The sequence below is a fragment of the Trichosurus vulpecula genome, chromosome 1, assembly GCF_011100635.1.
Source record: "Trichosurus vulpecula isolate mTriVul1 chromosome 1, mTriVul1.pri, whole genome shotgun sequence".
In the NCBI taxonomy this organism is placed as follows: Eukaryota; Metazoa; Chordata; class Mammalia; order Diprotodontia; family Phalangeridae; genus Trichosurus; species Trichosurus vulpecula.
The window spans coordinates 43467130-43487976 of NC_050573.1; the positions used below are offsets into that span (position 1 = coordinate 43467130).

The 20847-nt window shown below is 40.3% G+C and overlaps 1 protein-coding gene across 1 annotated transcript in view; it reads right to left on the reverse strand.

Moving 5' to 3' along the window:
• Positions 1 to 20847, reverse strand: part of TMEM132D (transmembrane protein 132D) — a 925255-nt gene that overhangs the window by 299004 nt on the left and 605404 nt on the right. Inside the window, exon 4 of the mRNA XM_036740754.1 lies at positions 9472 to 9655. Coding sequence (XP_036596649.1) covers positions 9472 to 9655 — 184 coding nt within the window. The remainder of the gene's footprint in view (positions 1 to 9471; positions 9656 to 20847) is intronic.

Genomic DNA, 20847 nt, shown 5'->3' on the forward strand with positions numbered 1-20847 from the left:
AAGGGTTGTTGTTTGACAGAGGGAATCAGCAGCTACATCTAGAAGACTATAAGTCATTAGTGATTCTCTTCCTAAAAGGAGGAAGGGAAATCCAGACAATGATATATGGCCCTGGATAAATGAGCTCATTAATGAGCCTTAATCAGTATTTAAAGACCTTTTCTCCTGGGCTAGTTTTTTGCCAGGAACCCACAGGGCTTACATGGGGGAACCATTGTTAACGAATCAAGATTACCTGGAAATATGAATCAGTGAAACTTACAACAACCTGTCATTGGCTAGGGAAAAGGACCAGCAAATTTCATTACATCTTAGCTTAGAGGAGAAAAAAAATCTCCCAGAATATTAAAGATGAAAAAAAACCTTCTGCTTCTCTTAAAAATTAGCTTGAAGTATAGGAGTTCAACTGCATCTTACTCTAGAGTCTTTTCTTCAGGGAAACTTAGACTCTTCCTCAAGTAACATGGGACCAATAGTCTTAATTGGTGCTAACCCCAACTTGTGGCTGTATGAGTGATAGAAGTCTAAGGGCAACTTCTCTCTAAATATTCTGGGTCAAGGGTAAAGAAGTTTATTTATTTAAAGGCCACACTGTGTGCTGATGTGTTTCAAATGAAATGATGTAGGTAAAGCACTTTGTAATGTCTGTAAACTTTAATGTGCTATAAATATTAATGATTGTTCTTGTTACCCTGATAATGAATGTACCCATAACTTCACTATCATAGGGAACTTGCTAACGAGGAAACTATTAATGCAGTTCAGTATCTCCTCTACAACTTATAGCCTTAGAAAAGATTGCAATACTGAGAGATTGTCAAGCTGACAAGTCATGTCAATTTCCATTTATTAAGACCTTACTCTCTGTCAGGCACTGTGCTAAGCTCTGGGGATACAAAGAAAAGCAAAAATAGTCCTTGATCTCAAAGAGCTCACAGGGTAATGGAGGCTACTAAATGACTTGAACAAAGAGAAATGTATCAGGATGTGTCAAAGGTGGGACTTAAATCCAGGTTTTCCTGGTTCTGAGGCCAGCTTTTTATCCATTTGGCCATAGTAACTACAACTCCTCTTCTTCCTTTTTCTCCTCTTCTTCTTGCCCCTTCTTCCTCTTCCTTCTCCATTTCTTCCTCCTCATTCCTCCTCCCTTACCTCTTCCATCTTTCTTCTTCTCTTTCCCTTCCCCCTCCTTCTTATTAAAATGTTGGGAGATTTTGTATGTAGATATGAGAAGAAAACCTGCTTATATCTAAAGAGACAGCTTTGTGTAATGGATATATAATTTACCTTGGAACCAGAAAGACCTGAGATTGGAGTCCTACCTCTGATACATACTAAAAAGTGTGACCTCTTGGTGCCCCAGGCAACTCTCTGAGGCTATAAATGGTATTGATGTCAACACCACTAGTACATTCCTCAGTCTCTTTTGCTGGTAAACTTTCCCAGATCACACCCTACCATCATAGGTGTCCCACAGAGTTCTCTCCTGGGTCCCCTCCTCTTTGCCCTCTATACTACTTCACTTGGTGATCTCATTAGCTCCCATGGATTTAATCACAATCTCTATGCTGATAATTCTGAAATCTCAAATCTCCCTCTCCTGCCTTGATATCTCTGTTAAGCTCCAATCTCAAACCACCTTTTAAATATCTTGAACTAGATGTGCAGTAGACATCTCAAACTCAACATTGCTAAAGCTGAACTCTATCTTTCTCCCTAAACCTTTTTGCAATCCTAAATTACTTATTACTGCCCAGGATGCCACCATCTTGCCAGTTGTCCAGGCTGCCAACCGTGTTGTCATTCTTGATTCCTCACTATTTTTCACCCATCATATCCAATCTGCTACCACGGCCAGTTGATTTTGCAACATCTCTCAAATTTACCTCCCATTTCTCCTCTGATACTACTACCACTCTGGTGCAGGCCTTCATTACTTCATGCTCAGACCACTGCAATAGCCTGTTGGTATGTCTGCCTGCCTCCGGTCTCTCTACAACTGCAGTTCATCTGCCATTCAGCTACTGAAGTCATTTTCCTAAAGAGTAGTTCCAAACATGTCACCCACAAACACCCCTCCCCACAAACACACTCAATAAAATTCAGTGTTTTCCTAACCCCTCCATGAACAACACATCTCTCGGCTCCAAACATTTTCTTTGGCTGTCCCCCATGCCTGGAACACTCTCCCACTTCATCTCTGCCTCCTGGATTTCCTGGCTTCCTTTAAGTCTCAACAAAAATCTCACCTTCTATAGGGTTTAACCTTCTTAATTCTAGTTCCTTCCCTTTGTTAGTAATTTTCTACTTATTCTGTATATGTAGCATGTACATATTTGTTTGCTTATTGTCCCATCCATTAGATTGTGAGTTCCTTGAGGGTGGGAACTGGCTTTTGCCTCTTTCTGCATCCCTAGTACTTAGCACAGTGCCTGGCACAAAATACATATTTAATATATATGCTTATTGACTGACTAACTGATAGTAGAAAGAGTTGCCTCACTAAAGAGCTCCTTATACCAATGAAAGCACAGGGGAGTCCAAATAATAACTGACATTCACGAAAAGTTTTGGACAGTATTTCACATTTCATTTGTTCCTCACAACAATCCTTTATGGTAGGTGCTATCATTATCCCTAATTTACAGTTGGGGAAATTGAGGCAAGCAAAAGTTAAGTGACTTTTGAAGGGTCACATAGCTAGGAAGTGTCTGAAGCTGGATTTGAACTCAGGCCTTCCTGACTCCAGGCCCAATGTTTCATCTACTGTGCCACCAGCTGGCTCAGGTAGAAGATAAGGAAGAGCTTCTATAAAGGAACAATTTCATAAAAGTGAAATGTGAGGTAGTGGGTTCCTGATAAATAGAGATCTTGAAGGAGAATGATAATTTTGTATTCGGGCTGTATTATAGGCAGAGAATAGATGGAGCCTTAGACTAGGAATGAGGAAGACCAGGGCTTAAATCCACCAGCTGTGTGTTCCTGTTCAAGTTAATTTCTTTCTGTCTCAATTTTCTCATCTATAAAATGGGAGTAATTATAGAACATACCTTGAAGGGATGTTGTGAAGATCGAATGAGATAATGTATAGAAAGGACCAAATGGTATTAATATTACTAGATTAAATATTAATATTTATAGTATAATGTAATATTGGTCACAGTACAATTAATAATGTTATAATTAACAATATTATAAAATTATATAATATATAATAATAAAATATCAATAATATATAAAATAATATATTATAGTAATATTATCTAATATACAATTAATGTATTAATAATATAATTATTAATAATAAAATAGAATACTATTATATTAATAATATGTAGAATAATTATTGATACAACAATGTTAATAGTTATAATAATATTTTATATAGTGTATAATAATTAATAATATTATTATGGATGATTGGACTAGATCACATCTGAGACCGCCTTCCACTCTGTAATTCTGTATTTCCCAAGGGGTATAGTGAGTTTCAATGATGAAGAGAAAATCTTGAATTTAGAATGCAGGCAATTGTTATGCAAATGATATTGCCAGTTCATTTTCTAATGTCCCCTTTGGAATTACCTCATTCCATTTCAAGTCATGTGAATTTTCATTAATTGGGTAGCTACACAATGTCTTGTTCTGATTTAGGCATTAGCCTAGGTAGGAGAGGATATGACCCAGTATTCTCTGTCCTCCAGAATCCCAGGATCTCAGAACTAAAGTGGATCACCAAGGCCATCTAGTCAAAGGTCCACCTACACTTGAACAAGAAAATCTTCTATAATAGCCCATTCGAACGGCTATCTAGTTTCTTCTTGAATACATATAGTGAGGGGGAGCTCAGAATCTACAAAAGTAACTCATTCTACTTGGACACAGCTCTAATTCTTGGAAATTTTTTTTTCCTGGAATCAAAATCTAAATCATCTGTGTCTCTGTAACTTGTCCCTGCTGTTCATAGTTTTTCCCTTTGGGTCAAGCAGGACAATTCTCAACCTTCTTCCATATGAGAAACCTTGAAGACTGTAATCATATCCCTACTACCCCTAGTGTTCTCTTCTTCAGGATAAGCATTCTCAGTTCCTTTAACCAATCCTAAGATGGCATGGTGGGGAGGGACATCTCCAGTTGTCCTGATCTATATCTGGCCACTGGACCCAGATGGCTCCAGAGGAGGAAGTGAGGCTGGTGAATTTGCACAGCCCTCCCTCACTTACATCCAATTCACTTGCAAGTCATGGCATCACCTTCTTGATGTCATGGTCTTCTTCAAGAGGGAAGGACAAACAACAAGATGGCATGATAAACTTGGCTATCCTCTTCTGGTCATTCTCTAGCCTATCATTCTCTATCTCAAAATGTGGGTTGTTGTTGTTGTGTCATTTGTGTTTGACTCTTCATGACCCCATTTTGGGGTTTTCTTGGCCAAGATACTGTTGTGATTTGCCATTTGCTTCCCTAGCTTATTTTACATGAGAAACTGATGCAAACAGGGTGAAATGACTTGCCCAGGGTCACACCGCTAGTAAGTGTATGAAGCCAGATTTGAAGCCATGAAGATGAGTGTTCCTGATTCCAAGCCCAGTGCTCTATCCGCTGTGCCATCTAGGTTACCCCAAAGTGTGTTGCCAAGAACTGAACACAGAAGTGGGGATATTACCTCATCAGGGTTTCCAATTTTATTGAAGAAAAGGACTTACACTCATGAAACAATTAAAAAATAACAAAAGGAGAAGCTAGGTGGTGCAGTGAGTAGAGCACTGGCCATGGAGTCAGGAGGACCTGGGTTCAAATCCAACCTCAGACACTTGACATTTACTAGCTATGTGACCTTGGGCAAGTCACTTAACCCCAATTGTCTCACCTCCCCCCCTCCAAAAAGAAAGAAAAAGAAAATAATAAAAAGAAACCCAGACTTTCATCTGAGAATGATACTACTGGCATAGGACTTTGAGGGTTATTTTTGTTTTGTTTTTTTTAAAAAGCAATTGTCACAAATTGTCTCTTTTACACCTTGGAACCACTCTGTGAAGTAGGCTCCATATATATAATTATCCTCATTTCACAGAAAAGGAACTGAAGCTCAAAGAGATTTATAGGCTCATAGATGGATGGCATCTTTGGGGGTCGTCTTATTAAATCCCTTTATTTTATATCATAGAAGAGGAAACAGAGGTTAAATGAGTTACCCAAGGTCACATAGTTAGTAAATAGCAGAGGACAGATTTAAATGAAACTCCTGGATGTTACCTAGGCACCTAGGTGGTATAGTGGATAGATCACTGGCTTTGGAGTCAGGAAAACCTGAGTTCAAATCCTACCCCAGACAGTCCTAGTTGTGTGTTGCTGGGCAAGTCACTTAACTTCTACTTACCTCAGTTTCCTCAACTATAAAATAAGAAAAATAACAGGACTTAGCACATAGGGTTGTTATGAGAATCAAATGAGATAATATTTGTAAAGTACTTTGTACAGTTCCTGACATAGTAGGCCACATTTAATATTTCATATTAAGGTATTTTTAAAATTTTATTTATTTTATTCAGAACTTAAATAAATAAATAAACTTAAATAAAACAAACTAAAACATAGTAGGATGGGGAAAAAAGATGATTGTACATGAAACTGCAAATCTATTTAACTGCCTCTTTTCTGATTCCAAATCTGGTATTTTTTTTTTTACCTATAGTGGCTTGCCCAGAGTTATAACACTAGAAAGTATCAGAGATGGAATTTGAACCAGTGTTTCTCCCACCTCCAAATTCATCATTTTTTCTCCATGATAACCATGCAGGCAGTCAGGGTAGAAGGAGCTATTATTTGATAAAGATGACTTAGTTTTGGAAGACATATGTATGCTTCCTACATATAGTATACAGTAAGCACTTAATATATGCTAGGTGAATTGCAGTGGAATAGGGATTAGACTTTTTCTGCTTGGTCTCCCTAGGGCAGAACTAGGAATAATTAGTAGGAGTCACACAGAGGCAGATTTCCACTTAAAGTCAGGAAAAAACTTCCTAATAATTAGAGCTATGTAAAAGTAGAATTGAGCTGCCTCAGGAGGTAGTGGGTCTGCCCTCACCAGGGGGTTTTGAGCAATGGCTGGATAATTGTTTGCTGGGGGGGGGGGTGGGTTGTAGGAAGGATTCTTATTCAGGAATTGGCTGGACTGAGGGCCTCCAAGGTCCCTTACTCACTCTGAGATTCTGAGATTCTGCGAATGAGAGGAACACCTGGAGGCAAAAAACAGAGCGGGGATGTGACCCCCCCACCCCGCCCTTCCCCCAGCCACAGCAGAGAGAGACTGCTAGGGAACAGTGCTAAAACTCATCAGAACAAAGGGGCTGAAGAAGAGCAAATTCAAATAATTACCTATTCAAGATAAATGGCCTTGTCTTCCCCCTTAATGGAAACAGTAATAGCCTGAAAGGAGAAACAGTCTAGTCCCAGGTAGAGGGAAGGATGCACCAGGGGGAAATGTGGTAGCTTTAAAAGTGAGCTAGTTAACAGCAGTCAGCCCTCATCCCTTTGCTGCTGTTTCAAAGCACACAATCACACCCTTACCTCCTGTAATGAATGGCATAATAACTAACTTGCTGTCACTAGGCAACTGTCCATGGTCCTTTTTTTATTGAAAGATTGATTTTGGGTTTTCTTTCAGCACTTCATAAGAGCACATGCCAATATTTTCTAATAGATGGTCTGGGAGGAGATAGCAGCCATCACCAGATAGGTCAACTCATGATTCACTTCTGACAATAAGGTAATTTTGTGACAGGAAACGGCATGAGATACTGTATGTAGGTGAAAATCCAGCATGCCCTATCATCTTCTTCGGGGACATTCACATGACTTATTTGTTTTTCTGTTTTGTTTTATTCTCTCTGCATGGGGCTTTGGAGAGACATGGAGAGAGAGAGAGAGAGAGAGAGAGAGAGAGAGAGAGAGAGAGAGAGAGAGAGAGAGAGAGAAAGAGAGAGAGAGAGAGAGAGAGAGAGAGAGAGAGAGAGAGAGAGAGAGGGAGGGAGAAAGAGAGAGAGAGGGAGAGAGAGAGAGCTATGTATGGTATCTGTGAGTCTGTGAGTCTGCTAACATGGGACATCTTTGAGTCTGCTAATCAATCAGTCATTCAATCAACAAACAGAAGCTATGGTGTACTGAATAGAGTGGCCCTTGGAGTCAGAAACACCTGGGTCCATGCAGTACTGCTTCTGACATCCGGTAGTTGTATAACCCTAGGTAAGTCTCTCAACCTCTCAATGTCCTTGAGAAATTCTCCAGCACTGCTAAGGTATGGAATAGTTACTGATCTGAATGGGTAAGAGTTTCCTTAAGGGGAGTTTACTACAACATGGAAGTTGCAGATCTATATAAACAAATAATGTACTAGGGCTGCCACTTAATGTAGACATAAGATGAAAGAGAAGTTGGAGAGAGTGAATGAAAGATCTATAGGTGGGTTCTGTGCTTGTATATTTCAAGGAATATGTAGACAGCAATAACCCCTCCTAATCTATTTGGAGAGTTTGTTGACAGTATAGAAACCATTGCTAAACACTCACATTCAATCATTCAATAAGCATATTAAGCACCTACTATGTGTCAGGCCCTATGCCAGGTGTTGGGATACAGAGTCAGAAAAGCAATAGTTTCTAATCTCCAGGACTTTATATTTTATTGCCAAAGGATCACAAAACCATAGATTTAGTGCTGGCAGGGATCTTAGAAGCTACTGAGCCCAACCTCTCATTTAGAGATGAAGAAATTGAGATATGAAAGAGTTAATTGATTGGTCCAGAATCAGATAACTAGTAAGCATCTGAGGCAGCATTTGAACCCTAGTCTTTCTGACTCATGGCAGCTAGATGGCTCAGTGGATAGAGTGCTGCTCTTGGAGTCAGGAAAACCTGAATTCAAGTCCAACCTCAGATACTAACTAGTGGTGTGACCCTGGCAAGTCAGTTAACATTTGCCTCCATCCACTGGAGAAAGAAATGGCAAACCACTCCAATATCTTTGCCAGAAAACAAAGAAAAAACCAAAACCCATGGATGGAATTGGCATGCTATCGTCCAGGGGGTCACATAGAGTCAAGTGTGACTGAATGACTGAACAACAACAACTTTCTTACTTGAAGTCCAGATCTCTATCCACTATACCAGAGGTGTCAAACATGTAGTGCCACAACACTCTCGAGGGCTGTCCAAACTGGATTAAAATGGAATTGGGGAATATTTAGCAAAATAAATAAAACAAAAAGCAACATAGATAATGCTACATTTTAAAACTGTCAATATGCAGCCTGCAGAGATCCTTACATATAGATGAGTGGTCCACATTTCCATTTGATTTTGATACCACTACAATACATACAAGTGATATAAGCTTCCATCTTACCATAGTCCTTGGGCCTCAGTGTTGTTCTCATGAAAGGAAACTGTACAGGCAGCCACAACTCAGAAATTAAAGTCTTCCCAGAACTACAGACTGATCAATGTGGCCTGAGGGAGGCTGGGTCCATGTGGCCTTATAGGAGTGGGAACCTTTTACAAACATACCAGTCTTGGGTAAGCTGACCCTAGGAATCTTTGAATGAACTCATCACAAGCAGATCAGATAAGATATCATCACATAGATTAGTTGAATTATTGTGTGTGTATAGGTACTCTTATAGACATATCAGTCCTTCTAGGGAAGGGGACAAACATTCATAAAGTACCTACTATGTGCTAGGCACTTTGCTAAGTACTTTCCAGATATTATCTCATTTGATTTCTAGATGATAGGTTCTTAGACTTTTTTGTGTGTCATAGACTCTTTTGCCAGTCTAGAGAAGCCTATGGACCCCTTCTCAAAGTAGTTTTAAATACACAAAATAAAATACATAGGATTACCAAGGAAAACAATTATATTAAAATACAATGATTTTTTTTTAAATCTGTGGCTCTCAGTTAGGAATCCCTGTTCTGGATATTCCAGTCTACCTGTGTCCCCTCCACCCTCCCCCTGGAGGAAAGAGCCTAATTATATCAACTATCTCTCTTGTACTCTAACCAACCACTGGGATGAAAATTCCTTTCAGGAAAAGAAAATATACTCCAGACTCCACACATAGTCTCCCTAGAGAAAAAAAACCAAGCAGTCTAGCTGCCTTTCTTTCCTTGGATGACTTAAATATTTTTTTTTTAATAAATCACCAGAAATTCTTCAGCACAGATTGGAAGCTTGGGAACCATGGGTAGAGTCATGATGGAATAATCATTTAAAAATAGAGGACAGTCATAGTATTTAAGGCTTTGGTTCATGGAGACTAGGATGTTTCCCCAACAACACAGGTTAATCATCCCCACCCTCAAAAGCCTTACATTCTACCTTGGGGATACAACAGAAACACAGGGAAATCATTACCAAGAACCCTGTGTTTCTGAGAATCTGGCTCTCTCTCTACAGATAAACCCTTACCATGGCTAGTGGGATGACTCCAATCAAATCCTTCTGGCTCACATAGATTTTAGACACCCCCAGGTCCGAGGTAGTCTCTCCAGGGTATTCAACCTGCCACGTGACTAGCTGCGTGGCTGGTAGATCACTCAGCTCTTCAATTTCTATATCGATCTGCATGACTTCATTGGATTGACCATCCGCACTGGAGGGAAAGATAAAAGGAGAGTCATGATGAATCATCGGGGCTAATCTGGGGTTCGCATAAGTGACATCACAATGTCTGTGTGTGTTTGTGTTAAGATCGCCTCTTGTGAAATAAGAATAAGAGATTTAACCTTAAAACCAACAAAGTACCTTTAGTCTCTTAAAAAAGAGATCATGGCCCAAGCTCTCTATTTCCTCAGTTAAACTGTCTTCCTGAGAGCTTGAATTTGCAGAAGGGTAAACACAGGGATTAACAGCAAAAACTCATATTCATGAAGTTTTCACATCCTAAGGAGGTGTCATGATATTCCTTATTCCTCTCTTTCCCTCACATCCAAATAGTTGTCAAATCTTGTCAATTCCACCCCTATCAAATATTTTGCATCAATCACTCATCACCGTCTTCATATTCTCTCACTTTCTACTACCCTATGACAGGTTGTCACCCCTTATTCGGACTATTGGAATAACTTCCTAACTAGTCTCCCTGTTCAAGTATCTCTTTTCTACAATCTATACTCAAATGAAAAAAAAATTGCTCAAATAAAAAAATAATTTAAAACACACAGGAGTGTCTATTTTATTCCTCTACTCAAAAGTCCTCAATGCTTCACTATTGCCTTGAGGACAAAATACACGATATTTACCCTGCCATTTAAAGATGCCCCCAGAGGGTGAAGCCAAGATGGTGGCTGGAAAGCAGGGACTTGCTTAAGCTCTCCCCCAGGGCTCCAGCCCAGGACAGCCTGGATAGTCACTGGGAAGGGTCTATCACATGGAGCTGGGAGCAGAGTAGAGCCCAGTGTGGGCTGTTCCAGGACCAACCAGACTGGGAGCCAGGCCAAAAAGGCCATAGGGCCCTGAAATCATTGAGCTGTGGCAGTTACCAGACTACTGAACCCACAAATGCCAAAGACAACAGAGCAAGTTACTGGGAAAAGCTTCTGGGACAGAGTGAAAAGAGTTCGTGATTGGACACTGCCCTGGGGGTGTGCTGGAAGTGGTGCAGCTCTGAGGCTGCTTCAAGAGCTACAGCTGCAGTTGCTTCTGGCCACAGGTCCACCTAGTGGGAGGAATTAAGCAGTGGATTACAGCAGGAGCGCATGGATCTGGGCTGCAATCCTAGTTGGCGGTTCTTAGGGGAGAAGGACAACTGGTATGGCAGAGCTTGCTGTGTAGAAGTAGCTCTGAAAACAGCAGTGCAAACCCTCAAGCTTGGGAAAAAAGTACTCTCTACTCTACAAGCAGTTGTGCCCTGACAAAAAGCTCAAGGGTCAAGTAGTTGTCCGGGAACATGAACAGGCAGCGAATACAGACTTAGATTCAGACTCACACTTTGGAATCTTTTTTGGGTGACAAAGAAGACCAAAACATACAGGCAGAAGAAGTCAACAAAGTCAAAGAGCCTACATCAAAATCCTCCAAGAAAAATATGAATTAGTCTCAGGCCATGGAAGAGCTCAAAAAAGATTTGGAAAGCAAGTAAGAGAAGTAGAGGAAAAATTGGGAAGAGAAATGAGAGTGATGCAATAAAACCATGAAAAACAAGTCAATGACTTGCTAAAGGAGACCCAAAAAATACTGAAGAAAATAACATCTTAAAAAATAGACTAACTCCAATGGCAAAAGAGCTCCAAAAAGCCAATGAGGAGAAGAATGCCTTGAAAGGCAGAATTAGCCAAATGGAAAAGGAGGTCCAAAAGACCACTGAAGAAAATACTACCTTAAAAATTAGACTGGAGTAAGTGGAAGTTAGTGACTTTATGAGAAATCAAGATATTATAAAACAGAACCAGAGGAATGAAAAAATGGAAGACAATGTGAAATACCTCATTGGAAAAACCACTGACCTGGAAAATAGATCCAAGAGAGATAATTTAAAAATTATTGGACTACTTGAAAGCCATGATCAAAAAAGAGCCTAGATATCATCTTTCAAGAAATTATCAAGGAAAACTGCCCTGATAGTCTAGAGCCAGAGGGTAAAATAGAAATTGAAAGAATCCACCGATCACCTCCTAAAAAAGATCCCAAAAAGAAAACTCCTAGGAATATTGTTGCCAAATTCCAGAGCTCCCAGATCAAGGAGAAAATACTGCAAGCAGCCAGAAAGAAACAATTTGAGTATTGTGAAAACACAATCAGGATAACACAAGATCTAGCAGCTTCTACCTTAATGGAGCAAAGGGCTTGGAATATGATATTCTGGAGGTAAATGGAGCTAGGATTAAAACCAAGAATAACCTACCCAGCAAAAGAGTATCATTCTCTAAGGCAAAATATGGATTTTCAATAGAATAGAGGACTTTCAAGGTTTCTCAGTGAAAAGCTCATAGATGAATAGAAAATCTGACTTTCAATTACAAGAATCAAGGGAAGCATGAAAAGGTAAACCAGAAAGAGAATCCATAAAGGACTTACTAAAGTTGAACTGTTTTGTTTACATACCTACATGGAAAGATGATGTGTGTAATTCATGAGACTTCAGTATTAGGGTAGCTGAAGGGAATATACATACATACATACATATATATATATGTATATATATATGTGTGTGTGTATATATATATATATATATACATATAGACAGAGGGCACAGGGTGAGCTGAATATGAAGGGATGATATCTAAAAAAATCAAATTAAGGGATGAGAGAAGAATATATTGAGAGAGGGAGAAAAGGAGAGATAGAATGGGCTAAATTATCTCACATAAAAGTGGCAAGAAAAAGCAGTTCGTTGGAAGGAAAGAAGGGCAGGTGAGGGGGAATGAGCAAATCTTGCTCTCATTGGATTTGACTTGAGGAGTGGATAACATACACACTCAATTGGGTATCTTTCCCCACAGGAAAGAAGGGGGAAGGGGATAAAAAAGGGGGGACAATAGAAGGGAGGGCAGATAGGGGGAGGAGGTAATCAAAATCAAACACTTTCATAAAGGGACAGGGTCAAGGGAAAAAATTGAATAAAGGGGGACAGGATAGGAGGGAGCAAAATATAGTTATTCTTTCACAACATGAGTATTGTGGAAGGGTTTTGCATAATGATTCATGTGTGGCCTATGTTGAATTGCTTGCCTTCTTAGGGAGGGTGGGTGGGGAGGGAAGAGGGGAGAGAATTTGGAACTCAAAGTTTTAAAAGCAGATGTTCAAAAAAAGTTGTTTTTGCATGCAACTGGGAAATAAGATATACAGTCAATGGGGCACAGAAATCTATCTTGCCCTACAAGAAAGTAAGGTAAAAGGGGATGGGAGGGGAGTGGGGTGACAGAAGGGAGGGCTGACTGGGGAATGGGGCAGTCAGAATATATGCTATCTTGGAGTGGGGGGGAGGGTAGAAATGGGGAGAACATTTGTCACTCAAAATCTTGTGGAAATCAATGCTGAAAACTAAAATTATTAAATAAATAATAAAATATTAAAAAAGAAAGATGAATGACAATCCTCAAAAAAAAAGATATTCCCTTTTGTGCCTAAATTTATTTCAGATTATTCCCCTTTATGCACTCAGTTCTAGTTAATCTGTTCTGTTAGCTCTCAGCTAACAAACAAACAAGTGAAGTGAATTTTCCCAAAGCACAACGATGCACAGAATTCTATCTCTTTCCTTGGGGTCTGTGCACAGGTGTTCTTTCTTCTTTGGAATTCATTGCTTTCTTACCTCCACCTCTAAGGATCCTCAGCTTCTTATATAGTATGGCTCAGATGCCACCCATTACATTTTCTCTCTGACTTTGGGCAAGTGATTTGACCTTCTAGGTCTCAGTTTCTGCATCTGTAAAATGAGAGCATTGGACTAGATTGCCTCTGAGGTCCCTTCCAGCTTGCTATCTATGATCTCTTTATCCGTGAACAATTTTAGTTATCCTCTCTGGGCCTCTTCTTCCTCATCTGGTTAAAAAAAAGCAGACCAGACTAGATCAGGGATTCTTAATCTGGCATCCATAAATTTGTTTTTTTTTAATCTTACAACTGTATTTCAGTACACTTAGTTCCTTTGTTATTATATGTATTTATTTTACACATTCAGCATTAGTCTGAGAGAGAATCCATCAGCTTCACTTCAATGCCCAAAGGGTCCATGATACAAAAAAAAATGTTAAGCCATCATCACCAGATGATGGCTTCAGAGGTTGCTTCTAGCTTGAGATTGAGGATGCTGTGATCCATTGACTTTCCCATGGATACCACTCCCAGGGATTAATTCACATTTTTTTTCCCATTTGCACTGATGTATGCTGGGGTCACTTATGAGCCTCATATTGTTTGTATGTAATTCTGGCTCTAGAAAGTACCCTCGCGGCCTTTTCAATGTTTAGTTTCACCTTGCTCTTAATTCTCCTTTCTCTAGGAAGAAATCTCACCCCCACCATGCTACACTTCAGCCTCAGGTAGAGTAGAGAAGTGGGTGCCAGAGCCCCATATATCAAAATCTACCCTCCATGTTTAATCTCTAAAAAAAGGATAAGCTTGGAATGTTTAGGAGTGGAGTAAGCTAGGACTCGGGTCACAAAATAACAATGGAATCATAGAACATTACAACTAGAAAGCCCCTGGAGATGGGATTTGAACCCTGGCCATCTGATTCCCCCAGGACTGTGCTTTCCCTCTACTATACCCTGGCTGCCTCTCAGTCCAAAGCCTAATGCTGGAAACAGATGTTCCACAAGGATGCATCCAACAAGTCTTGCTACCACTTATTTTTGTCCCCACCACAGGCTACTTCTCCCTTGCTTCAGCCAGCTTTTAGAAAACGTTTGTTGCAGAGTCTGGAAGGCTACATAAAAGAAAGCTAGGAGAGTCAGCAATCCCAGGAAGGGGATAATAGCAACCTGAAGAGGAAATGAAGGCCAAGGAGCTGAGAATTAACCAGCAGAAGTTGGGAAAATGGTGGGGGGTTGGAGGATGGGGAGGCTCTTATGGAAACCTCACATAGCTAATGCAACTCATGCCTCTGAAATGATTCTATTAAGATTCTAATTCTGTATTTCACCAGCATGAAAGTCAGACTATAGAAATTCCAGAAGGTCAGGCAGGCCTCATCCTATCCAGCAAAGATGCTGAAAAGCCTCTCTATCTAACCAGCCCCAGCTGGCCCCATGTAGATCTTGATGCTTTCATAGCTAGGGCCCCAGGACAAGGCAGAGAGGCATTCAGAGATCTCTGGAGTTGATGAAGACTGTGAGATAGAAGAGTCAGGGACTATTTTTGTAACAGAAGCCCATCCATGAGAACCCCCTCAGACAGAGATTAGTAGGTGTGATGACCAGAAAAATGGAAAGCCACAATGACAGACTGTCTCTATAGTGCTGGCTCTCTCCAGTGGATCAAGAGAGATAGCAATCAAGGCATCTGACTTTTGGAGGAGGAAGAGCAGAGGGATTACAGTCCATCCAGGCCTCCTTCTTGGCTCCAGGAGAAAAGAAATGCAGCTCTTTGATAAGCAGCCCTGGTGCTAAGAGCTTGATTCTGAACAAATCTCCCACTGCTGAGGGTATTTTTTAATCATCATTTAAGATACAGTAAATCTGCCTCTTAAAAGCCACTGCCTGGAGATGTTATCTGAGAACTGTTTGGGCCTAGGGTGACAAAGTGAGAGTGAAGCTTTGTTATCACATTAAGGAAGGAGAAAGACTTTTCTACAGATCTCCCACACACAGGTAATGGTTCACTTGTAACTGCTTTTATTGCATCAGGGGCAAAGATACACTATGGGGCTTCAATGGGTCTGGGATCTCACAGAAACAGATGGAAACCCAGAGCTTTAATACAGGTTGAGCAACCAAGGCTTTGTCTCTGGGTGCCAACCTTCCTTGGAGTGACGGAGTATTCTCCAGAATTACCCAGAATTGCCAGATCAACAGCTTTCTGCAAGTTAGAGTCTGAGAGACTTGACTCAGAGGGGTTAAGTAATTACTAAAATTTACATAACATTTTAAAGTTTGCAAAGTACTTTACATATATTATTTCGTTTGAGCCTCACAACAGTCCTGTGAAGTAGGTGCTATTATTATCCCCATGTTACAAATGAAGAAACTGAGGCTAAGGTAAGCTAAGTGACTTGTCCAGGGTCATGCAGCTAGTTATGTGTCATAGGTGGAACCTGAGTCCAGGGCTTCCTAACCTCATGGTAAGTTTTATCTCTACTATCTCATACTCCCTCTCCCCAAAATATGAGCTGGTTTCATATTTCCCTCCTGTAAGCATCACTGCCCTCCAATTAGTGACCTATTCTGCCAACTGTGGTGCTTTCATGGGTCCCAGAAGGCATGCTTTCAGGTAGTCCCGTTATGGCAAAGCTCTATTTTTATGCCATATTTTGTGAGGGACTGTCTGAGAACCTCTTATCTTTGAAGGTGACTGAACCTGGTCTCGGAACTTGAAATGAAAACATTCACTTCCACGCTTCCTGAAGCAGGGAAGCATTTCTGGACAAACTCAGCTGTGAACTTAAGCATTTTAGAAAGGTACCCTGATGTCTGGTGAGGTTGCAAAGCACTCTGCTGCTCCCAGGGGTTAATTCACTTTTTTTCTTGTTTCTGTCTGCATTGATGCATGCTGGGGTCTCTGATGAACCTCATTCTGTCTACATATGGTTGCAGGTTCTGTAAAGTCTCCTTATGGCCTTTTCGGTGTTTAGTTTCACCTTGGTTTTGATTCTCCTTTCTCTAGGAGGAAACCCCAATTCATCTCCACCCCCACCATGCCACACCCCAGCCTCAGGTAAAGTGAATACCAGCATACTGTATTTTAAAGTCTACTGGTCTGGTTTAAAGGTTAAAAAAAAGTGGTGAACTTGAAAGTTTTGGAAATGGTGCAATCCAGACTTGTTATGGAATCATAAAATATTACAACTAGAAAGAAACTTGGAGATCATCTAGTTTAAGTCATTTATTTTAATGATGGGTAAACTGAGGCCAGAGAGAAACTACATTTTTTTTCTATTAATAATAACTAGCATTTACAAAGCGCTTTAAGGTTTGCAAAGGGCTGTATGCATACAATCTCATTTGATCTCCTCACACCAACCCTGGGAGGTAAGGGCTATTATTACCCCCAATTTACATAAGGAGAAATTGAGTCAGAGGTTAAGTGACTTTCCCAGGGTCACACAGCTAACAGGAGTCTGAGATACTCAAGTCTTCCCTAGTCCAAGTTCAGCTACCTGGCTACTTGTACCTTTTACTTGCCCAAAACTCTACTAACCTTAGCCTTTCTTCTGAACTCCAGTCCCTCCCATGTAACTAGCCTTTTATTAGACATTCTGAATGAGTGGGATAAGTGAAGACCTCTCATAAAATCTGAGCCTCAGCCTTTCTGTAAATTGAGTGGGATGAATGGGGGTGGGGACTTTTCAGTGTGGCTCAGGCCTTCTGATTGTCAGCTAGGCCTAAATTTTGGATCACCTGACCTGTAGGAATCTGAAACTTAGAGCAGTCTGAAACCCCACCCCCCCCCCACCCCCAGCACGAATCTTGCCAAATAAGGATAAAAGTGTTTTTTAAAGTTGGCATTGGTTAAATTGTACCTGGGGTAGTAGATTTTTGCATTGAGATTGTAAGCCTGAATTCCACCAATGAGAGTAAAAGGTCAGTGGTGGAGTGAGGATTGTTTGTATTAGGGATAAAGCTAAGTTCTGCCCTCTGGGCACTGCCTCTCTCTACCCATTGTATATCGGTTAGGAGATCACCCTTTCCCCCCCCCCCCCCCCCCCCACGGGATCTCAATAAAATCCATTTCTACTTTCTACTTGAGAAGCCTCTGGGTTTAATTTTGGGTGAAGTTGCTGTCCCACACATGAATAAGATGTTTTGTAGATGACTCAAACTTAACATGTCCAATAGAGAATTTATTGTTCCCACCAAATCAACCAAATTCCAAACTGCCCTGTTCCTATGGAGAGTACTACCTTACACCCAATCACCCAGGTTTTCAACCTCTGTGTCATTCACAACTCCTCCCTCACTCAGCCCACATATTTAAGCAGTTGGCAAATGTTGCTTGTACCTCCATAATATCCATCAAATCTTCCCTATTTCTGTTCAGCCACACACCTAGCTTTCTAGGCACATTATTTAGCCCAAAAGTCAATAAACATTACTAAGTGTAATGTGGCAGACATTGTGCTAAGTGCTGGGGAAACCAATAAGGAAAAAAAAACATTCCCTGCCCTCAAGGGGCTTACAATCTATTGGGAAAAGGAAGCTGAGGGAGTAGCGTCTGGGGAAGGTACCTGAGTCCCAAGGCATGGTGGAGAAATCAATCAGAGAAGTCCAAAGGCAGAACAGACAGATAAAAAATGAGAGGAAGAAACACTAGTATAGTGAGCAAAATCTCCTTAAATCTATTTTGTTTTACCTATATGTGGGCACATTGTCATCACTATATGGATTGGAAGCACCTTGAGGGGAGACACTTTTTGACTCCCATCTTTGTCTCTCTAGTGCTTAGCACATTTCCTGGCACATATTGGTATTTGGAAATTTGGAAATGCTGGTCGATTGGTTGATTCTATACCATATGGATGGCAAAATGTTGCTAATTTTCCTCTATAATCAATTCAATTCCATTCTCTTTTATTCAAAGATTTAGAGCTGGAAGAAACTTCAGAGGTGATCCATTTCAACCCTCTAGTCTTATAGATGAAGAACTGAGTCCTAGGTAGATTAAGTGATTTTCCTGAGGGTACCCAGGTAGTGGGGCAGCTAGGTGGTACAGTGGATAGAGCACCAGGTCTGGAATTGGGAAGACCTGAGTTCAAATTCAGAACACTTACTAGCTGTGACCCTGGGCAAGTCACTTAACCCTGTTTGCCTCAGTTTCCTCATCTGCAAAACAAGCTAGAGAAGGAAATGGTGAACCACTCTAGTATCTTTGCCAAGAAAACCCCAAATTGGGTAATGAAGACTTGGATACAATTGAAATGACTGAACAACAACCCAAGTAGTAAATATCAGAAGTGAAATTCAAAGGCAGAGCCAGTATTCACTGGATTGTAGCACATTGCCATGCTTGTGTATTAAGTGCTTTCCAAGTGCAGAGTGTACGTTGCTAAGCATCAGGGGTACAAAGATAAAAATGAAAAAATTCCTGCTTTTAAGATGCTTACATTCTACTACAGGAATGCACCATTTCCACAGACAGGTAGAAAATGAGGCAATATGAAGAGAAAGAAAGGGAGGGAGGGAGAGAGAGAGAGAGAGAGAGAGAGAGAGAGAGAGAGAGAGAGAGAGAGAGAGGGAGGGAGGGAGAGTGAGAGTATTAGCACAAAGTTTGATTAGGGAAGGCTTTTCAGAAAGAAGCCTCCTCTAGAAGAAAAGGTAGAGATAAGAGGGTATATTCCTAAGTGGGGAGGGAGCAGTGAATAGGTGATGGAGATTACTTTGTGTGAATAATACCAAGGAGGTGGAAATGGGATGTAAAGTTTAGGGAACATTTCTAGTCAGGTTGGAACACAGAATTCAAGAAGGGTAGTCATATGACACAAGCCTAGAAAGGTAGCTGGAGCCATACTTAGGGAAGCTTTAAATGTCAGGCTAAGAAGGTTGGTTTTATTCTAAGGACAATAGGGAGCCTCTCAAGGTTTTGTAAATAGAGGGTAACCAAGATATGAGTCTTTCTTTAGATATCCCAGCCCTAAAAGTCCAGAAACACTTTACTGATGCAGTGGTTTATTTTTGATACTATCTGAGCTGCTACATATTCCCAATTTTTCAATTTCCCCCCAAGAAATCTGGTTCAGGAAAAACCAAGACATCTCCAAAGAAGAAAAAAAAATGCTACTGAATCCAGTTGCATTTCTTTCCATTGCATTGAAGGAATATTTACTAAGAGCTTAATATGTGCCAGGCCCTGTGCTAGGTGGGTGGGAATAAAAAGACAAAAGAAACAACCCCTACCTTCAAAGAATTTCCAATCTATCATCTCAGTTGAAAGAGAAAAGTAAAAAGAAAAATGGTGAACTTTTGCAAAAATTCAAAAGACTTTATTATTTACTCTCTTCTCTATGCAAAGGACTGTATTAGGGCTTCAAATACAAAGGCTAAAACAAAACAGCTTCTGCCCTTAAGGAGCTTCTCCCTGTCTATGAACTTCTATTTATAGTCCAAGGGGCCAGTATGAGACAGAGTGGAGAGGGAATACTGCTTCCCTTTGGGTGGGTGGGAGGCTTAAAAGTCTGGCTATAATTTTGTGTGTCTCAGTTGTTATTTTTTTAAATTCTTTGGCCCTATCTCTCAATGACTGATCAAATCAGAGAGCTAGATGGGAAGCAGCATGAGACAGCGAAAGGAAGGACTCCTGAGAGTCAGAGGTCCTGAGTGCAAATTCTGTCTCTCAAGTTCACTATTGGTATGAAGTAGAATAAATCCCTTAACTTTTCTGGCCCCTCAGTTTTCTCAACTATACAATGACAGGTCAGACTACATGAACTCTCTGGACCTTTCCATCTCAACATCTATAAGTCCATGACTCCTACATTACAGAAGCTGTTAGAAAATATCCCTCAAAATGCCTATCAATCGGGGAATGGCTGAAAAAGTTGTGGTCTATGATTGTGATGGAATACTATTGGGCTATAAGAAATGATGAGCAGGATGCTTTCAGAAAAACCTGGGAAGATGTACATGAACTGATACAAAGTGAAATGAGCAGAACCAGGAGAACATTGTTCGCAGCAACAGCAATAATATTGTATGATGATCAACTGTGAATGACTTAGCTATTATAATTAGCTATGAAGGACTCAGCAATACAATGATCCAAGACAATTCTGAAGGACTTATGATTAAAAATATGCTATCTACCTCCAGAGAAAGAACTGATGGAGTCTGAATGCAGATTGAAGCATATTTTTTTAAAACTTTATTTTTCTTGTTGGTTGTTTTTTGGTCTTTTTTTGCAACATAGTTAACATGGAAAAATATGTTTTGCATGACTGCACATGTATAATCTATATCAAATTGCTTGGAATCTCAAAAGGGGAAGGAGGGAGGAAATTTGGAACTCAAAATTTTAAAAATCAAATGTTGAAATTGTTTTTACATGTAATTACAAAAATTGATAAATTTTCAAAAAGAAAGAAAGAAAAGAAAATATCCCTTAAACCAGGCATTAATGGGGGACTTGAGCATCCTAGAGTGGGCTGGTGAGATGTTGGTCCCAAAGGGATATTTCCCTAATAGCACTTACAAA